The 20,810-nt window shown below is 48.1% G+C and overlaps 1 protein-coding gene across 4 annotated transcripts; it reads left to right on the top strand.

Annotated features, from left to right (window-relative positions):
* Positions 1 to 1,531: 1,531 nt before the first annotated feature.
* On the top strand, positions 1,532 to 20,791 carry ankrd27 (ankyrin repeat domain 27 (VPS9 domain)). Of its 4 annotated transcripts, XM_046393252.1 has the most exons (29): positions 1,532 to 1,802; positions 3,220 to 3,274; positions 5,603 to 5,725; positions 7,698 to 7,808; positions 8,179 to 8,487; positions 8,847 to 8,906; positions 9,874 to 9,927; positions 10,133 to 10,198; positions 10,441 to 10,517; positions 11,051 to 11,172; positions 11,390 to 11,468; positions 11,966 to 12,098; positions 12,194 to 12,286; positions 12,488 to 12,609; positions 12,877 to 12,959; positions 13,042 to 13,157; positions 13,779 to 13,871; positions 14,138 to 14,335; positions 15,057 to 15,107; positions 15,264 to 15,380; positions 15,494 to 15,538; positions 15,616 to 15,732; positions 15,831 to 16,025; positions 16,589 to 16,708; positions 16,857 to 17,030; positions 17,356 to 17,449; positions 17,552 to 17,630; positions 17,703 to 17,763; positions 17,843 to 20,791. In XM_046393252.1, exons 3-29 carry the CDS (start codon positions 5,624 to 5,626, stop codon positions 18,170 to 18,172), a joined length of 3,201 nt encoding a protein of 1,066 aa, XP_046249208.1. In that variant the 5' UTR covers positions 1,532 to 1,802; positions 3,220 to 3,274; positions 5,603 to 5,623; the 3' UTR covers positions 18,173 to 20,791. The 4 variants fall into 4 exon arrangements, with proteins under 4 accessions (XP_046249208.1, XP_046249207.1, XP_046249206.1 ...); XM_046393251.1 differs by lacking the exon at positions 3,220 to 3,274; XM_046393250.1 differs by lacking the exons at positions 1,532 to 1,802; positions 3,220 to 3,274 and adding an exon at positions 3,358 to 4,323.
* Positions 20,792 to 20,810: the final 19 nt, after the last annotated feature.

The raw sequence follows: 20,810 nt of genomic DNA, 5'->3' as shown, positions 1-20,810 counted from the left end.
TAATGAGTGGATTGGCCCAGAACCTCTGCAGCTCTTTCCAGAAGACCTGATCAGTCTAAGATTTTTCACAACCCAAGCATTGCTCTTACTAATGATCTATAACTGATTCGTAAATCAATTGTAAAGATGATGAAGCTGTGAATTACAACCAGGATGCACTCAGACATCAGAGAGGCTGTGACCTGAAATAAAAGTCAACATGTTCCTCAGCTCAGATTGGTTCATGTTAAAGCACATTACAAGGCGCTATTGTGCTCCATGATGCAAACGTGACCAGCTCTGTGTTGAGCAGACATGTTGAGGTGATTTTTGGTTGGGACGCTGAAGACCAGTCGATTTGTCAAGCAGAAATGTGAGTACGTCCCCGATTCAAAAGGAGCTGCGACGCTGTGTAAAACGTCAAACAGAATGTGGTCCTCTGCTGATCCTGTTGGACAGCAGCACAAAGACACTTCATTCAGTGTCTGAGCTCACTGATTTTTGTAAACATCTGCTTATTGTTAATAATCCATTTCAAACCAAGAGCAACAAACACGAGTTTGGTCCAGTTCACCTGTGGACTGGACCAAACTGGTAACAGGATCCTGAGCAGGTGTGACGGGATGGGCCGAGGTTCGCCACTGTGTGGGCTCAGAACACTTCGGTAAACACAGTCTGTGAGTGATTGACTCTGTTTTTGTAATTTTCACAGCGTCACAGCTTTACTGGAATCAGATCTGTAAGTCTGTCCAGGCAGTTGTACCCAGCAGGGACTGGAGTCAAGTGAAGATAACAACACTTCTGTTACTGAAGGTAAATCCCTTAGGAAACAGGTTAAAATCCATTTGGTCAGTTTGATGGTACAAGACTGAGTGGTCAAAGGACTGAACACTCGTGTAATCCTTGGCAGGTGAAGTTCACAGGCTTGTATTTGTTTTGAGTTGGAGGCGTGTGGTTTGGAGTGTTTCTCTGTGTTAAAATGTTCCATGAGTATCTCCTTCACAATAGTTTGTAAAACCAATAAAAATGAAAGTTATTTGTTTAGTTGATCTGAATGAGTTGGGTGTCACAAAAGTTACTTCAGTGCTACATTGATTCTCACATTTATTCTGTTACTAGTTTGTAAAAAATGCTTCTGTGTATAGTGGTGCCCACTTAAGTGATCAAAAGTAAAAGTACATGCAGCACAGTGGTGTGTCTCAGGGATGTGTATTTGCATTGATTTGACTGCACTGATGTGTAAATAACATAATGTCCAGTGGTTGACTGTGCAGTTAACTGGGCTGTTTTACATACATACAGCAAAGTGTTTTGGGTCACGATACGATTTATATGTCAGGCAGATATGGCTGCCAGATGGCAGAGCTCCTCCATAGCCACAGAAGCCGTGACAAGGCCATCCTCACAGGCCTCAGTGTGAAATGGTGGAGCCTCCCTTTAAAGATCAGCCAGCGATCGTGTCTATATTGGTACACCCGGTGGTGGCCGTTAGGGGGCGGTGTTAGCCCGTTTGTTTCTGATCTCTGGCTCGGTGGAAGTGAAACAATAACTTCAGTTTAGTTCAGTAAGAACCAAACAGATGTATTTTTGACTACGTGTGGAAGCTAACTTTGATTAGCAGGACGTGTGAGTGGTCACGCTTTGTTACGACACGCAGTTCATTTTACGTGATTGCGCTCGGATGTCTGGCAACCCGGACCAAAGGCTGGGGTCCCGCAGCTGGCTAGCTGATCACAGCAATAAACAGCTTGTGACAGGATACTGGAGCAGTTTGTTAGTGTCATGCCCAAGCCTGGGTGACCCGAGGGACTCACTGATAACAGGTGAAACAGTCGTTTAACTCATCATTGCGTCTATTAGCTGGTTTTCATGATGGGATTATTAGTTGGACTTGAATATCTCAATCCCGGCCGCTGAAGCCTGAAAAGGCGATGCTAGTTAGCTATGTGGCTAATGTTTATTTTCTTGGCTGGTTGAAACGATGTTGTTGTTTTGTAGCTAGCCGGCTAATCATAAAACTTCCTGTCTCCACTTCTAGTCTGTCGAGTCACGTCCAGATGTCTGAATTCACAAAGATGTGAGCAACAGCGATGGTTGGTTAGTAGTTAATTAGCAAAATACTCCAGAATATTTCGTACCTGAACACCGCTGTTTGAAAGCAGTAGCTGTGCCGTTAACTGTGTGGCTAATCCCCAACCGAGTTAACGGGATACCAAACCAGACTCCATTCCAAAAATGTTGAATTTAACGCAACTGACTTCAAGGATTTCATGGTACATGGTTTCAGATCGTTGCAAATTTAATTTCGCTTCTCACATCGTTGTAACCAATGGACTGAGATTGAGATCGAACAACATATTAAAGTGCAAACGTTTGAGACTGAATTAAATCAGAGGTCATGGTGGAACAATAAATCATTTGTCGAATTTGTGAAAAGACTATGAAGAGTCTCTGAAATTGTCGGACTTGTGTTATTTGTACTTTAGTCAATAAGCAAAGAAATAGTGAAGTGACAGATTTTTAAATGGAGTTTGGTTTGAACATTCTACCTAACTCGAAGCTCCCAAACTACACAAATCTGAAGTAAGGCAGAAGATTCAGCCAACCGTCCCTGTTTTGTTTTCCGGGTTATTAGAGTTTTGTGTTGGCGGTCTGGTTCACAGTGTGATGACACAGAGTTGGTTAGAGCTCTCAGGTGATGTGTAGTGTTAGCATCCAGCTAACTGCTACTGATAACAGCCCCTCTGACCTTCTCCGCCATCTGCTCGCTATATGTTTCACTCCGGAAGTCTTTCTTCACCTGCCTGCTCTGATGGATCTGTGGTCGTACTCAGCTCGCTGAAACACATTTCAAAATCAAATTTTCTTGTCGTATTCTGACTGCCTGATGTGAGTTCAGTTGCAATGGGTCAAAACACGGCAGACACCTTTTGATTTGAGGCTGAAGTTTGCTTCAGTAAGTTAACAGTTGGATTGATGTCGGAATAGTGTATCATTATTAAAATGGATTATTGATTATTGTTAGATGTTGTTAGAAGATACGATGAAGAACTAGTTCGGTTTACTGTTTGTTACCACACAGGAAACCCTTCGATCTAGAGGGTTTTTCACCAACACGTGTATCGCCCCCTGGTGGCTGGCTGCAATACAGCTCATAAGCCCCTCCCCCACCATGTTAGCAGATGGGACATGAGCCAAACTAAAAACTCAAAGTACATATCGAATACATTTTTCCCACAGATGGTTGTTCTTTCAAAGCCTCTTGGATGACATACAAGACGAAGAAGAATCCGCGGTCAGTGACGTTTGTTCAAATGTTCATTTTTCTGATCAGTTTGGTTTTAATTGGTTATTTGATGTTATAAATAAAGGGGTTGATGATCACTAATGATAAGATGATAAATTGATTAGTCCATCAAAAATAGATAACTGTTTATTTATACTGTTTAATAAACTATGTTTATTAATAGTTTGTTCATTGCTTCCAGCTTAAAAATATATTCACTGCTTTTGTTGGTCTTACATGAAAGTAAAAAAAATATTTTAGTTTTTTAGTTTTCAAAGCAAATGAGACATCACATTATGTTGTACCTCTGGGATTAATTAGGCTGCGTCCAGATTGTCATTCTTGCTAATGTGAATATTCTTACGAATAGTGTGCATGTATTTAATGTGCTCTAATGTAGGACAATCAGTATTTTTACTACTCAGCAGCTGCATTGATTAATGGGTTAGTGTTGATCAGCAGTTGATTGATAAGCTGTTTCAGTTGTGTGGATGTATTGTTTTTAATTTGTTTTCTGTGATAGCAGAGTGTGTTTGTGCTTTGGACACTAATAGCAGCTTCACCACTTCCTGTCTTATCTGTGTTGGCAGCATCAGGTGTGAAACATGTCTCAGTCCAGGCCTCTTTGTCTTCATTGTGCTTTAGCGTTTCAGGATTGCTCGTGTATTAAGCCTTTTGCTGCGGGTTCAGCCTGGAGCTGAACTGGAGACAGTGTGATCACATGGTCATCATCTGGAAGTGTAGCATTGATTATTCAAAGATTAGACTGTAGCTGGTCTCAGGTCTGTTTGTGTGGATGATCACACGCTGTGTAAGCTTCAGGCGTCAGCTGAGTGGCTGCAGTCTGATGAGTGTGTAACGTGACGGCGTGCTGACCCCGAGAGGACCTACATTCCTCTGCACCATGCAGTACGCGGTTTGCTTCCAGGACCACGAGGGTCATGTGACTCGTCCCAGCCGAGCAGCCTGACGTGAGGCCGATCTGCGGGGCGTCTGTCTCTGTTCTGCTGAACTGGAGCTGAGGAAGGATGAGGCTGATCTCTGGGCAAAGCGCTGAGGTGAGACGAAGAGTTTGAACAGCTGCAATAGATCCATCCATAGGGAAGTCGTGTAGCTGTTCAGTGGACGTAACGACAGACCTGATATCAGTTTTATACTGAAGAAACTCTGTTTCTTTCACAGGATGTCTGAACAGAACAGATTGCTTTATGTCTTGGTCATCTGCTCATTATGGTATTCATGTTTGTAGCCACTGAATTTATTGCTCCTTCATGCGTGATTTAAAGTGTGAGCTGACATCATTATGAAGTACAGCGTCTGTCTGTACAAAAAGGACACCGTCAGTGTTTACGGACTAAATAACTGGATAAAGTCCCGCTTTGTCCTGTGTCGCTGATGCTGTGGGGAACATGGACATGTCTGGTTGTCTCAGAGACAGCAGCACTCAGATGTGGTGCTTGATGGTTAGTGTCTGTCGGCAGCTCGGGTCCAGGTGCAGCCGGTCGGTCAGTCCCACACTTCAGTTCATACTTAATCTTTTTCACAGTATGAGTGTGTGCTGATTGGTTGTGTCATGAGTTAATATGATCGTCACAGTGACAGACTTCAGTCTTCAAAATTAAAGCGTCAAATGAGTGCTTGGCTCTGGTGTGGTGGAACTTTGTGCTCATTTTGTGAAACCTCTTCACTTACATGGCAATAAAGACGATTCTGATTCTGATTCTGATTTTCAGCATGATGCTTATTAACAGTGAAGACATCACGTCACTTCACTGCAGTCGGACGACCAAGCTTTTTTGCTCACGTTTTCAGATTGCACGAAACGTTCGTCTGCAGGTGATCAGCCAAGTCTCTTCAGACCTGAAGCTGATAAGCTGAAGTGTCCTGATGTGGCCACCGTAGAGCCAGTTCAACAGAACTTCATCACTTGACTGTACTGCATTGTCTGTGTGAGGTTTTACAGCCTGAAGCTGTGAGCTGGGTCACATGTCTCACGTGAAGGAGATGATGGTGATGGTGGGACCCTCCGCACAGTGAAGAAGGTCTGCCAGATCTCTGCAGAACAGCTGGGGGCGCTGAAACACATCAACTCTGCAAACCAAATGTCTGTCTGACACTCTGTCAGTGAGAGATGTGTGTGAGTCCACCACAGACTCAGTTTTGTCTCCGGCTACTGGATGAATCAGACTAAAACGGTGCCTCCATGGTTCCCAGAGGATGAAGCCCACTGGGTCTGGTGATGCTCTGCAGCAGCTTCAGGTTCCTGTTTGATGGAAAATGTCTGCCTGCTGGGTTCTCAGACAAACAGCTAATGGCTTTCTTCCATCATCCCTCCAGGATCCAGACTCCCAGCTCCTTATGGCTGTATATGATGAGAACATCCTGAAGAATCCTTTCTACCTGGCGCTGGAGAAGCAGAGACCGGACCTCTGCAGCCGAGTGGCAGAGCTGCATGGCATCGTGAGTCCCTCCTGTCCTGTAGTTGAGTCTGAGCTGAATGGTGTTACCACATGTTGTTAGTGAACTCTGACAAAACCCCATGCAGCACACTGCAGTCAGGTGTCTAAAGTGGTGGTCTAAAGGTTGACGGAGTCTGAACCTGCTCCTTCCTGTTAACTCAAACTGGCCTGAATCTCAGCTGTGCGACACGATTGGCTGGATGCATTTCCCAGTTTGTCTCTGGTCTCACACACAGTCAGTTATTTAAATAATGAATATTATTTATTATTATAATTATAATTATATTTATATTTATATTTTTTTATTCTGGTCGTGTTTATATTTATATAGTGTTGTTTTATATTTATAGTATTTACATATTTAAGAGAATTAAGAGAGAAAATTAAGAATGGCTTTATTGACAGTATATATGTTTTTACATACACACACTGAATTCGTCTTCTGCATTTGACCCATCCTTAGTTGAACACACACATGCAACACCCGGCAAATTACATGCAGTGAAACACACACAGCAGCAGTGGGCAGCATCAAGCGCCCGGGGAGCAAATTTTGTAGGTTATTGGGCTTAAACTGGGACCGGGGAAACTAATTTGGTTCCACCTCATGTTTCTACATGTGTGAAATGACAGCAAAGCTCCTTGAATCTTTATTTAACACACGGTGAAATTAGCGATGAGCCGTGGGAGGTTTTTAGTGCAGATCCGCAGTCCTCCTGAGGCCTGTCCTTCGTCTCTGTGTTTGCACCTCTTCATAGCATCTTTCCTCACGCTCCTTTCCTCTCTAATGTGGACTTGGAGTTTCTGCTGTGGTGCAGAAGCTCCTGAGGAGGAAGTGCTCCATGTCTGGTGTCAGTCTGGTTTAACAGGGACTGTGGTGGGATGCAGCAGGTGTGAAATAACATCTGCCAACAAAACTACAGCAGCTCATTTCACTTATCACGTCCTCCCCAATGCTCGTTCTCTCAATATGGCCAGTGCCCCGATGTACTGAAGACTTTTCCCTCTAAACCAGTTCATTGGATTCCCCAGACGGGATCAGACTCGTGTCAGATCAGAGGAGATCAGACTCGGAGTAAAGCACAGCTGTCGGTCGGCTTCAGGGGGTTTTGTTGTGGGTTTGGCTCTCTCTCAGCCCACACTTTCCTCACCTCTTTTCTCAGGCTGTATTCAGTCAGGGGAGGTGGCAGAATGAGATGCCGTGAGGTCAGCTCAGTCACACGAGGCTCTACAAGCCCAGCCAGAAAAGGCTCAAATGTCGAACAACAGCTAATGTGTTTGAGCTCGTCAGGATGTTTGAATCCTCAGCAGACGAGGATCACATCAGCGGCTCTGATCATCTGAAGGCCATCAGATGAGCAGCAGCTCAACACAGGATCAAAGTTTCCTTCTCTGATCCACGTGTCCTGGAGGATTTCTGCATCCCAAATGGGAGAAGTTCGTCAGATATCATCTGTGTTTAAAAACCAATGAAACACCAACTCAAAGTGTCTGAAACGAGCAGGCAGCCAGAATACCTTAGAGCTGCTGTGACCTTCACTGGAAGCTGTGGTCAGAGTCAGCAGGAACCCAAACCATAAAATCTGTTAGTCAGTTCGTTTCCTGCCTTTCAGCTCAGTGATTGCAGTCCTGATGTCCGTCATGTTCTCACCTTGAGTTATACCGTTTGAGTGGTAATGAGCTCCACCTGTTTGCCCAAATGCTGTGGACCTAAAGTCCGGGCGCGGGTCCCCTGTAGAGGAGGCTCTAGTCCCTGCATGCTGTCACACATTTGTTAAGAGGCTGTGGTTATAACTGTGAAGGAGCTTATATATTGTTCAGTATATTATTAATATAATGTAGTATTATTAAAGAATGGCCAAAAACACAGAATTTTCATATGACCAGAGATGTTGCTTTCTAACTGTAAATCAGTTCAAATCTGTCTTCAGTTGTTCATGAATTGAAAAGTAAAAGTTGTTGACCTCCTGCAGATTTTGGTGCCGTGTTGTGGAAGTTTGACCGTCAGCAGCTTCTCAGACTCTCAGTTCGACAGCTATGTCCTGCAGCCGGCGGAGGACGGGTACCACACTGTGGACGGAAAGGTTTGTCCCCCGTGACACTCGGCTTTACCTCATAAACATCAGCTCCATCACCGCTCAAAGTGCTGCTTCCAAACTCTGAAGTAAATCCGTGATGCTCCAAAATCACTTGACTGAAAGTCAGAGAGACGCTTCACAGAATTAAACTCAGAGTTTATCAGAGTTGATATTTTAACAAGAAGCTTCTGTTGGCTTTCCAAAGCTTTTAATAACACGGAGCTTCAGTGGCAACCAAAGAGCTCAGAACTGAGGGCCACAGACAGGAAGTCAGACAGTACTGACAGGCAGACTAACGGGTTTTAGTCCAGATGCTTTGGGTGCTTCTGTGATAAATACTGTGAGCCTGTTCACCAGCAGCGTTGGTTTATTGCAGGAGGTCAGGATCCAGGACAGGCAGGTCCTGCTGGGATCCGGCTTCCCGGCCCCGGCATCTGTTCCCATCCTGTTCGATGAGACCTTCTACAATGACCAGGAGCAGAGTTACAGCATCCTGTGCATCTCCAGGCCTGTGGAGGTGGACCCGGGCCCGGCCGAGCACAGCCCACAGACCCCCTACTGCCTGAAGAACCTGGACGACGTCAGGGAGTTCCTGGGCCGCCACGCCCAGAAACTGGACAAGCTGGTCCAGGGCTTCTGCCAGACCTTCAGAGAGCAGGAGAGGAAAGGACTGAGACACCACATAGTAGGACAAGTTCTGTTCTTCTGTCCTTTTCCTGTGTCGTCCTCAACTTTGCCTTCTTTTTCATCGTCTTTGTCCTCTTTTGTCCTGTCACCTCCTCCCTTTTCCTTTCTTCTTCAACATCCTCCACGTTTGTGTTCTCTTCCTCTCTCCTTGACAACTTAATCTAACACAAAGCACAAAGCAAATCATTTTATCTGAAAGAATTTTTTTCTGTATTTCAAACTTCTGGTGAAAATGTCTTCTTACTCTCACAGCTGGATTTTTTGGGTGTATTTTTCCTTTAAAAGTACCTCTGATAAACAGATGCAGGAGATCTGTTGAAGACGAGAGGTTAAACTAACTGTCCTCTGTCCTCTCAGGACTCAGTGAACGGACTTTACACCAAATGTCTTCAGTGTCTGCTGAGAGACTCTCGTCTGGTGAGTAGCAGCTGACCTGCAGGACGAGACATGTTGGGTTGGAGACAAACACGAGTGGACATTAATGAGAGCCTCCAGTGTAACACTGTGACGACAGCAGTTAGGTATTATCTCAGTTTGGGCTCTGACTAATAACTGGGAAACAATCAGTCACTTCAGAAGACTCCATACTTAATGAAATCCAGTTTATTACTCCTGGAAGAGACGGCGCTCAGTAACCAACTGGGGCGATTTCTCGTCGGCCATTTTGAGCTGATGTTAATGCTTTACGGAGGTGGTGGGATTTCCCACGCTGACCAAACGGCACACACCGAAACTCTGAGCCGACCTGTAAGCTCAGTCTGGTTCTGATGAAGACGTCTGCTGAGAAAAATCGTTTGTCTATCACATTTAGCTGCGGTGACCACAGACTTAAAACGTAACAGAAAAATGTTTGATTTCCAAAGTTCACTGCATGTGTTACCTGCTGAAATGATCCAGATGTGTTGCCGTTCAGCATTTTCATTGCGGTCACAAACTGCACACGAAGCTGCAGTAACGAGGCAACAGCAGTTAGAGAAACTTGCTTTCATTAGAACTAATATTAACTCCTTTAACCCGTTGGACGGTCGGTGATGATCCTGTCATCCTGCTGCAGCCGTCAGTCCCTTAATCAGTCCTTTCAGTCATTTTTCAAACTTCAAAAGGTCTTTGGGTTCTGGACTGTTGCTTGGTCAAAAGAAGAACTTGAAGACGTCACTTTGTTTTGCCATTTTATAGAATTAAAGATGAGACAGCAGCAGTTTCAGTGTGATGTTAGGCTCCTCTGCAGGACACACCTACAGGTCCTGATCCATCTGCTTGATGGGTGGACACGAGGACGTGTGAGGAGTCCATCTGTCTCCGTGTTCTCGTCACAGTCAGATGAGGTTCTGCTTTGCTGTGAGCCACATTTACTGCTCTGATGACTCGGTTTTCTTCTCCACAGAAAGTTCTGGCGAAGCAGGAGCTTCAGATGAGCCTGCTGAAACAGGCGGTGGAGGTAAGGCTGAGCGAAGGCCAAAGGACACACATTTTTAGATGGTGTTCTTCCTGTGCTCATCGTCAGCCTTTATTGTAATTAAAAATACTTTCAAAAAATCAACCAATGAAGTCACCAAATAAGATTCTTGGTTCTTGCTAACTTGCCCTCTCTGGTGTTGTGTAAACTGAAACGTTGTCTGTGTGTTTCCTCCTCCTCCTCCCAGATGTACGTTCATCATGGCATCCATGATTTAATTTTTAACTTCGTGGGAACGCTTGAAGCCAGCCAGGTGGGTGTGAGTTAATAACTAAGAGATACTCTGAGAAGGAAACTGCTCCCTGCAGGTGGAGGAGGAAACTGACTACATCCACATAGTTTGGTTTCTTGTGTCCACATTTTGAGGTCTGCACCTGGAAGACCTAAAACACAGTCAGCACTGTGGCTCCTGTGAATGCAGTGTACATGTAGTTTTTAGCATCTCCAGTCTTTATGATGAACTGATCTCATGTCTGTTGTGCTGCTCATCAACAGGACGCCGCCTTCAACAAGACCAGCAGGAGTCTGCAGGAGCTGCAGCAGAAGGAGCTAGGAGTCAAACCTGAGTTCAGGTCAGTCCTCCACCTCCTCCACCCACTCGACTGCTGCTGGTTGCAACCTCAAAGTCAGATCGCATACAACGTGTAGAGTTTCTTCACGTCAGGCTGAGGGGTTGTGGTTCCCTGCTGCATTCAAGAACGCTCCGAGAACGTAGAACTTATTGAAAACACTGCACTCTTTATTGTCTGTCTAAACGCAGCAGTAGAGGAGGATTTCGATATAAGATGGGAAAACAGGTCTCACAGTCAAAGTAATGGAAACAAGTGAGCTCTAATGCCATTGATTTATTTAGAAATTAGTCAGCTGTATGAAAATACAGCCGATCTGTAGATAATAATAAGAAATATTCATGAACAGCTGATACTTTTCTTCATGAACACAGATGTTACTGTGGCGTAATAAAAAGTAGTTCCTCTGTACAGTCGATGTGCGAAAAGAGTAATGCAGTCTGTGTGGTTGTCATGGAGATGGTTGCCGTCACATGACCTCAGCATGTGCACACGTCGTCTCACCCTCAGTGGCTCTTCATGTTGTGTGTCTGCAGTATAAATCTGTCCCGGGCGAAGAGAGAGCTGAGTCAGCTCAACCAGCAGACGTCCCCCCTCCTCAAACTGCTGTGCCTGCGCCGAGTCACCCTGACGGCCACGCAGACGCCCAGACGCACCGGTTTGTACCTGTCCGTCTCCTCTCCTGCTTCCACACTCCGTCCACTTGAGCATGCGGCAGCAGCCACAGCCGCACTGCAGGACTCAACGCAAACTGCTCTGTCAGCCTGCACGCTGCTGATTCATGTTTGTCCAGCAGCCGCTTTAGTCATTTGGTTTGGACAGAATGGGACTGTCAGCAGCTGATCTGTCCTCTGTACTCTGTCCTCTGTCTTCAGTCAGCATAGAAGCTGTGAGTGCAGACGACCTGCTGTCTGTTGTCCTCTACCTGCTGGTGAAGACAGAAATCCCCAACTGGTGAGTGAGTGTGTCTGTGTCTGTGTGAGTCTGTGTGTGTGTGTGTGTGTGTGTGTGTGTGTGTGTGTGTGTGGTGGGGGATCAGGGTGAGCACACAGAGCAGCTGACCTGAGGTCTGTGGAGTAAACAGACTGGGTCAGTGTTGGATTTATCCTCTCTGGGACATGAATACCTCAAGCTGAGTGTGGAAGCTCTGGATGGACAGACTTGCACCGTCCTCCTCGTCCAAGCTTAACCACACTGCACACACTAACCACATTGTAGTCCATGTTCTGACACGAGCAGACTGCCTCTGAGGACCCACGTGGAGTCGGTCCATCTGCAGCTGCAGGTGTCCCTCTGACTGCCAAGATCCTCTGCGGCAGCTGCTGAAACTGTTGAACTCAGAGCGCCTACTGCAGGTCACTTCCTGTGTGTAGAACCGTCTGCGGATGTTACGGGTCAGGATGCTGTTGGCTGTCTGTCTGTGTCACCTGGTTTTTGTTGCTCGTCATCAGGATGGCCAACCTGAGCTACATCAGGAACTTCTGCTTCAGCCACTCCAGTAAAGACGAGCTCAGCTACTGTCTGAGCACCTTTGAAGCTGCTGTGGAGTACATCAGCCTGGGGAAACTGCAGGACACACACGCTGTGAGTCACACACACACACACTCACACACACACACACACGAACTTCTCTGTTGCAGGGTGTCCATGTCCTGGTCGTCTTGTTCGTGTCCCCTCAGGGCTCTGGTGGACTGAGTGACAAGGTTCTGTTCAAAGAGAGGATGAGTCTGCTGTCTCACAGCGCAGCCACGCCCATCCACTGTCTGTTTGAGGTGAGCTTGTGCTCCTGAACTACACGTCCCACAATCCTTCACTCTCACCAGTTTAAAGTCCAGATTCAGACTGGAGTCACTGGTGCTGAGTGTTGATGTTTCTCCAGTGACCCTGAAACAGTCAGACTTCCTCCTGCTGAAAGCACATTAATGTGCGTGCGTGTGCATCTCTGTGTGTGTGTGTGTGTGTGTGTGTTGTAGCACATAGCGAATGGAAACGAAGTGGAAGTGGAGCGTCTGCTGAGTGAAGGAGAGAGAGACGAGGAGGTCAGGACTTGTCATCCTCTCTGCTCCTGTGACCTCTGTGACCTCCAGCTTTCTGGGTCAGCGTCCACACACACACACAGACACACAAGCACAGACACGCACACACACAGGGTTTGTACTGGAAGTGAGACCAACCATCTGACTTCTACTTTCTTTTCTACTCAAGCTAATTTCCCCTTTTTCTCAGTTTTTTATTGTGAATCGAGAACGAAAAGCTGTTTGCTCTTTCACTTCCCTCTGGAACACACACACACACACACACACACACACACACACACCAGCTGAACCTGAGTCAGGAAACTCTGGTTGTTCTCCTGTTGCAGGTGGCTGAACGACCCGTCCATCGTCACGCCATTCTCCAGAGACGACCGAGGTTACACGCCGCTGCACTTCGCCGCCCTCTGTGGTGAGCAGCTGTCAGTACACAGACAGATGAAACATGGCGTCCTTTAACACAGAGAAGTCTAATTTGCATGTACATGTGGCAGGTCAGTCGCAGCTGATTGACCTGCTGGTGCATAAGGGAGCGCCAGTCAACGCCACAGACTACCACACCCTCACACCGCTGCACCTGGCCTGCCAGAGGGGGTACCAGGGCGTCACGGTGAGTGCGCGCACACACACACACACACACACACACACACACAGTCACAGTCAGCTACACTCAGAGTCGTGTCAGTAGGACCACTGACTGCATATAAAGATGGATGATGTGAGAGCCCCCCAAAAGTGCAGCCAAAGCGTGTGAGCAGCTGAGCGCTGCTCCTGATTGGCTCAGAAGTGTGTGGGGGCGGGAACTCGATACTGTGGCTCAACCTCCTGATCCCGACTCCACAGTTTCTGGCTCCGAAAGACATCATCAGAACAAGACGGCAGCACTTGTATGCAGTGGGAAGAAGTGAAGACATGATGGCCGTCTTATAAGTTAGTGGTGTGGACACGACTTTCCTGTTCTGGTTCCCTCAGCTTTTAGCAGCCGCCGAGCGAATATTCCCCTCAGGAGGAGGGTGGAGACCAAACACAGAGCTCACAGAGAGGGACTGATGTGGACTGAGACTCCACATGAACCCTCATGTTGGTCTCTCACTGCTGGAGCTGGAGACAAACTCAACATTTTAATTGTTCACAACTTGTTTCTGCTGCCCCCAGGTGGCTAAAAAGTTATTGCTGTTTTAAAAAATGATGTCATTATCATATAATCCATTAACCTTTGTGTGTGCTGTAGCTGCTGCTGCTGCACTACAAGGCCAACGCAGACGCTCAGGACAACAACGGCAACACGCCGCTGCACCTCGCCTGCATGTATGGACACGAGGACGTGAGTCAGACATTCACTTTGTCTTCGTTACGACCCTGTGACGGCAAACTGTGAACTTTTGAGGCACAAAAAAATAAAATGGATGATTCTGAAAAATGAGAGTTGAGTTTTCTCCCTCAGTAAGAGTTTGGAAGATCAGTCACCAATAGGAAATGCATTTAACAGTTTGATTAAGACGTCAGTTGTAGGTTTTCTTCCTGCTGCAGCTCTCACTTCATTCAGAGTGTGACTGTTGGATGAAGCTCACGGTGTGTGTTGTCTGTCAGTGTGTGAAGGCGTTGGTGTACTACGACGTCCAAACCTGCCGTCTGGACCTGCAGAACGACAAAGGCGACACGGCGCTGCACATGGCGGCCCGCTGGGGCTACGAGGGAATCATCCAGGTGCTGCTGGAGAACGGGGCGAGCACCGACGTCGTCAACAAGAACAAAGAGTCGCCGCTGAAGTGCGCACTCAACCCCAAGGTCAGATACAGCTGTGTGTCCCTCACAGGGGAAGGCCAGGACGGCGTCTCACCGCAGGTAGGAGATCAGAGGAGTGCAGAGGCGCTCTGAGCTCTGCAGGTTAAACTGTGGACCAGTCCAGCAGCGGCTGAAGTCACAGTGTTTCTGACTCCTGCCACACTAGACTTTCTTCTGCTTTACTGGCCGTCAGAACTTTTCATCAGATGGAGTTCGTCTGAATTCCTCACTAACTAAATGTGCGTTACCAGATCTGATCAAAGCACGGTCTGGATTAAAGTTGCGTCAGCCTCCTCAGTTCTCCTGCTGGCTCGCGGTACGCAGCTTTGGTTGATCTCACTGCACTCTGAGGTGTGTTGTTCTCTGGTGTCTCAGTCAGGGATGAGTCAGACTCGCTGAGCTCCTCTCTCAGGTGGAGCTCTGCTGAGAAAAGCTGCTGTCAGTCGTGTTTAATGAGACCGGATGAGTCCTGATGAGGCGGCGTCTTCGCTGTAACACCTTCAGATGCTGTTTAGACTTCCTGTTCCAGTTGAAATCTCACACTGTTACTGTGTCGCTGAGGCTGAGCTAATCCGATCAGCTGCTGCCGTTTCCAGGAACTGAAGGTGTCTGAGCGGCCAGGTCGTGGGAACAGAGCTGGGCTGACCTCAGATCAGCTGAAATAAGAAAATCCTCCCGCAGCCGACTGCCTGATAGTCTCATGTTGGGTTTTATCTTCCTGCAGATCCTCACGTTGTTGCAGACGAGTCGGAGCGGCCGTCAGCACGCCGTCGATGTGAGTCCCGTATGCTCTCAGTCTGGGGTGGGGGGGTCACAGTGTCCCGATGGGCCCCTCAGAGGTCCTGACGAGGACTCTGCAGATTGTTTGTAGTCATCCCCATCCCCTCCCTCACTTGCTGTAATCAGTGACTCCTCTTCCTCCTCCTCTCAGTCTCCCAGTCGCTCCCCTCAGGCCTCAGACTGCAGCAGCCGTCGCTCCTCCGTCTCCAGCACCTCCTCTCTGGGCTCCGAGGCCAAACCAGAGGGAGACCGGGTCCGACACAGAGAGGTACCAGAACGACTTAATACGACAGCAAGCTGGTTGTGTTAACATCAGTAGTATTAGCTGTTGATGTACTGCTGTTTCCATGGTGACGGATGCTGTGACTGTGTGATCGACAGGTGGTGAAGCTGCTGCGTGCTGTGGCTGACGGTGACGTGGAGATGGTGAGTTCAGACACAAAGCAGTCACGTGTTCTGAGCATTCTGCTCTCCTTCATCACTGTGTGTGTGTGTGTGTCCAGGTGCGTTACCTGCTGGAGTGGATGGATGAGGATGAGGAGGATGAAGGAGAGCTTCAGCCTGAAGTCCTGCTCTGCCACCCGCTGTGTCAGTGTCCAAACTGTGCTCCCGCTCAGAAGGTGTGAGAGCAGCTCAGGCCGACTGAACCGATCGCTCATCATCATGTAACCGATTGATCACATGATCTGATCCCTGAATGTGTGTGTGTGTGTTGCAGCTGTCTGTCCTGCAGGCTGGAGCTCTCTGCGTTAACAGCTCTAATGTTGATGGTTTCACGCCGTTGCATGTCGCCGCCCTGCACGGCCACTCGGTGCTGGCTGCCCTGCTGATTCGCCACGGAGCCAACGTCAACGCACGCACCAACCAGAGCGCCACGCCACTTCACCTAGCCAGCCAGAACAGCCATGTCCAGGTGGGCCCCCTAGGTGTCACCTGAGCTGTGTCTGTGGCGACGTGTCCCCGGACAGACAGACGGCAGTTTGCACTTCATGTTGTCCTGAGGGATGACCTTCATTCGTACGTCCAGTGAAGGTCACACGTGTTAATCAGGCTGACGGGCTGCCGTCGGAGCATCAGGATGAATCTCTGGTGTGCTGACTGCAGGCCCTGTGAGGTCAGTCCGACTGTTCAAAGTGGGTCAGGAATGTCTGCTTTTCGCTTTTCCCTTGAATCTTTCCACATGAGGCCTTCGTCACGTTCAGTACATGAGGGAGCAGTACTTCATGTGTACTGTCACAGTATTTGTCCTCACGTTACTGTGAGATGATGAGGTGACACGAATGATTCACGTTCCAACCCCAATCTGCACGCCGTGTCCTGCTCCGAGGTGACGACGCCGTCACAGCACAGCCTTACCAGCACTGGGCCACACTCACTGGCTCCACCTGCTGGCCAGATTCAGCACAACAGGTCACAACAGGTTCTGCTTTTGTCTTCATGTGAGACTCTGTGTGTGTGTGTGTGTGTGTGTGTAAGGCGGTGAGGTTTCTTCTCGAGTGCAACGCCAAATTGAACAAGAAGGATAACTATGGGAACACACCTCTAATACATGCATGTCTCCGTGGAAACGTGGAGACAGCCTCCACCCTGCTACAGGTAGTCCTCCACACGCGCACCCAGTGAGACGGGACAGCTGATGTCCTCTTTGTGTCACGTGTCCATTCATGTCTGTGCACTTCACCACAGGAGTGTGAAAGTACTCAGTGCGGTAACGTGTTGTGACTGTGTGTGTGTGTGTATGCAGAGTAACGCGCTGGTGAACGTGGCGAACCTTCAGGGGAACACGGCCCTGCACGAGGCGGTGCGAGGTGGACACCAGGCGCTGGTGGAGCTGCTGCTGAGGAGCGGAGCCTCAGCCAGCCTCAGGAACAAGAGGCAGAGGACGCCGCTGGACTGCGCCTACGAACTGGGTGGCAAGGTGAGGGACACTGATGGACGTTTTACTGGACGGACGAAGGGTTTGTGGTTAGCCTGTGAGGACGGGAGCTCAGCGGACGTGCAGGAATCCACTGAATTAAAATGTGAACGTGACACAAACACGACGCAGAATCAACCTTCTGCTCGCCGTCACGTGTCGGTCGACATGCAGTACGCCGACACCTGACAGGTGACACACAGCAGCTTCTCTGCACAGTGTGTTTGTGTGTGTGTGTGTGTGTGTGCGCGTGTGAGCGTTAAAGAGCAGCGGTTCACTCTGAAGTGAGTCAGTGCTGCTTCGGAGCTGACGTTTGTTTCGTCTGCAGAACACTGAGATCCTGAGAGCTCTGCAGAAAGCGTCTGGACTTTCTCCCGACGATGAACCCATCAAGCTCCTCTCGGTGCCCAAAGGAGCTCTGGGTAACCAACATTTAGAAGATTCATGTGGATGTTTTGTCCTTTTTGTGTCACTCAGTTAACCTTCAGAAAACTCTCGTTCTGTTTGGCTTGTCGTCACTGCAGCTCATTCGTTCGTCCAGCATCTCAGGCTGCAGGATCAGGCCAACGGCAGGAAGCAGAAGCTGGCGCAGTCCCTCAGCAGGTGAGCTCTCCATACGTCAGCTCTCAGCGTGGAGACGTGGTGAAGGTGAGCGTAACTGTTTGTGTGTTTCAGGATTCAGCACATGAAGAAAGGTTCCTGCGGTCCCCCCTCCAGGTGTTCCACCCTGAACCAGGTACGCTGCTCTCTGACGTCAGGAGCCGTCCTCTTCTGGAGCGACAGACCTTACATGTGATCTCGATTTCCCTCTCCAGGTGAATCCAGACAGGAGGAGGCTGCGGAGAGGGGAGACGGTGGACGTCTGCAGCCCGTCGTCAGGCCTGGACGGTGGGCCCCGGCTGAGAGAGCGGCCCCTGGGTCGCTGTCACACTCTGGACTCAGGAGAGCAAACACCGGAGTCCACAGACACGACTGCACGCGCTCCACGCCAGCCTCACGCCCACAGCAACGCTTCACCATCACAAAGCAGCTGCCCAGTCGGCCTCCACCCCGACCTCCACCTTGATCTAACAGCAGAAGCAAGTGAGTCCAGCCGCGGAGGCTGTGAGGAGTCGTGCAGGGAGACGAGCTCAGAACTGGTTTAAACCAGCTTTGTGCTCCTCAGCATCACAGGAGCACAAAGCTTCTGACCTGAGGTGACGATGACTCTGTGATGAAGCTGACTCGCACTGCAGCCTACCTGCCAAGTTCTCCACAGAAGCATTCGGGTCTGGACGCTGATGTTTGCGTTGATGTTGAAGTGCTGAAGGACAGGTGGCACTTTTTGTTTGGTAATCATGTGATGCATTTCGGTTACTCGTCAGTAAAGTGTCCCGCTGCTGTAACTATGGCAACCAGAGCGACTTCACGATGCTGACGACGCCGTGCCGTCAGTCAGACGCTTTCTTCTCTAACTCCGTGTTAATGTGTCAAAGCACAACCAACAAAACCTGCAGACGTCTGTCAGAAGGTTTACACTCCGATCCCTGACCCAGTAATCAGCCACAAGCTGAAGTCCGTCCTGCTGATGTCCCGCCTGAATCCTGTCACGTTGATGTCCTGTTCATTTACACTCGTTTTCTTGTAAAGGGAACGGAGCTTTGATGTGCTCGGACCAGGAGGGAAATCCCTCCAAAATAAAACAGGAAGCAGAAGAATGAGTCATTTCCTGTTCCGCTGTGTGACTTTAACAGCTCACATGTTGGTGGAAACATTAAGAGACTTTCTCCCAGCTAAACTCTTCGTCCTCCTCCTGTGTTTGAAGCACTTTGTCCTCTTCTAGCTGCCACTGAAACAGAAAGGGAAGCAGGCTGACTGCATGTTGTTGCTTCAGTTGTGTGAGCACCAGGTGTCCTTTGAAAGTTTATTTTTATTTTACTTGAGAACTGGAGGTCGTTTTAACTTAAAATGATTTTCACTTCGGTTGATTTGCTCGTGTTCCTGTTCAGCCTCGCGCTCCTCCACATGCTTTTATTTTTAGGATCATTTGACTTAATAACTCTTGTTGATGGCAGCATGCTGTGCGTTCAGAGAGGCCAGCTTCTCCTGAATGTTTACACACACACAGACACACACACGTGCACACACACACACAAAGTCGTGTTTCCATCACTTTTGGGATCATTACATAGACTTCCATTCATTTCCTGGAGGCTTAACCACCACATAACCATAACAGTAAACATTACTTTCCTTAACGTAATCCTAACCTCAGTCTAACCTTAAAGCAACTCTTCACCCTAACATTTAATGGTTTACGTTGCATTTTCATTTTGTTCCCGGGGGGTCCTCACAGTGTGACTGTGAACAGAGTTTTGTCTGCACAACTACAGGGATACACACACACACACACACACACACAGCTGGTCTTAAATCATTCAGCTCATTACTTCCTTGATTACTTGCTTGATTTTAATTTGTTTCTGTGACCTGCTGCAGACGACATCACGGTCCAGCAGCCATTTTCATACGTACATTCATTGATTTAACCAGGAAGCTGCTTCACTGAGGTCAGACGTTTGCTTCACAGACTGAATGCTCAGCTGAGTGGGCGGTAAGAAGAAGAGCACTCAGTGAAACGTTACAGGTGTACTGTCCTCAGACTGTCCGCTGTGGTGCGTTCAGGAACCCTCTGACAACAAGAAATCACTGCTGACTGCCAAACAGTATGTGATATGCATGCAATAAAAACAATACCAATCCGCAGCTGGCAGTCGCTGCTCTGTCCCAGCTTCCTTAAACGCATCAGCTGAGTCTTCAAACTCTCAGGCACTCTTACCACGCAGAGAATCACTTCAGTGTGAACCAGGAAGTAACAGTGAACCAAAATGTATTGACTTGTAGCTGCGTCGTGTTGAGGTGCTGAGCTGCTCCTGATCAGGTTTCTGAACAGTCTCTGATGGTCCTGAACATGGCAGATGAGTCCTGATGTCTCAGGTTTCTGATGCTCCATGTGAACGTCACGTTTGCGAAGGAACCAGGACGGGACTCACAAATCCAGATACTAGAGCACATGTGAACACACTCAGGTTCAGTGAATTGGTTCAATGAATTTCAGTGAGTTTTTTGTTACATTTTACAGACCACATGAGGAAACAACAGAACATTTTAACTCTGAGTTTGTGTTGAAGGATTGAAATGTGATGCAGAACACTTCATGGTTCACTTTATAGTTTGATGTCACAGGCTTCCACATTGAATTCACGTCATGCGGTACTGACGGGTTCCTGATCTGAGCAGGTTTCAGGTCTGTGCTGTGGATTTGGCAGCAAACTGAAATGAAGTGCAGGATCAGCAGTGATGTCACAACCAGTTTGGTCCTTTAGCATCAAGGGCATTTAATCCATCTGCATTACATCTGGGCGTGCTGGACGACTGTCACCGTCACTTCCTGTCCACACGGCTCATTTCCTGTTCCACAGTCAAACAGGAAGTGAGCTGCCCACCGTCACTTCCTGTCCACACAGCTCACTCCCCGTTTGACCGTTCAGTTTCTGACCTGCTGTTTGTACCCACTTGTCATGTTTTTGTCCTGTCACATGGACCTCCAGCAGCCTCTTCGTGTTTGAAGTTTGAGCAGGAAGGATGTCAAATCCATCCTGAATTATTTTTGTACTGTTGTTGTGTTCAGGTTCGGATGTTGAAAGGTGATTTAAAGATGATGTGACTGTGCCTTATTTAATACACACCCAAATAACCAATAATAAACCTGTTGCTGAGACCAATTAAGTGATGTTCTTTTCT

This window comes from Scatophagus argus, chromosome 7 (assembly GCF_020382885.2).
Source record: "Scatophagus argus isolate fScaArg1 chromosome 7, fScaArg1.pri, whole genome shotgun sequence".
Classification (NCBI taxonomy): Eukaryota; Metazoa; Chordata; class Actinopteri; family Scatophagidae; genus Scatophagus; species Scatophagus argus.
The sequence above is the reverse complement of the archived record's forward strand: the minus strand, read 5'-3'. Positions and strand labels throughout refer to the sequence as shown.

Coding starts and splice junctions, on each gene's coding strand:
- ankrd27 (XM_046393249.1), top strand. CDS start 5,483: ATGAAGCCCACTGGGTCTGGTGATGCTCTGCAGCAGCTTCAG. Junction 8,907..9,873: donor TGCTGAGAGACTCTCGTCTG/GTGAGTAGCAGC, acceptor TCTTCTCCACAG/AAAGTTCTGGCGAAGCAGGA. Junction 11,469..11,965: donor AAGACAGAAATCCCCAACTG/GTGAGTGAGTGT, acceptor GCTCGTCATCAG/GATGGCCAACCTGAGCTACA.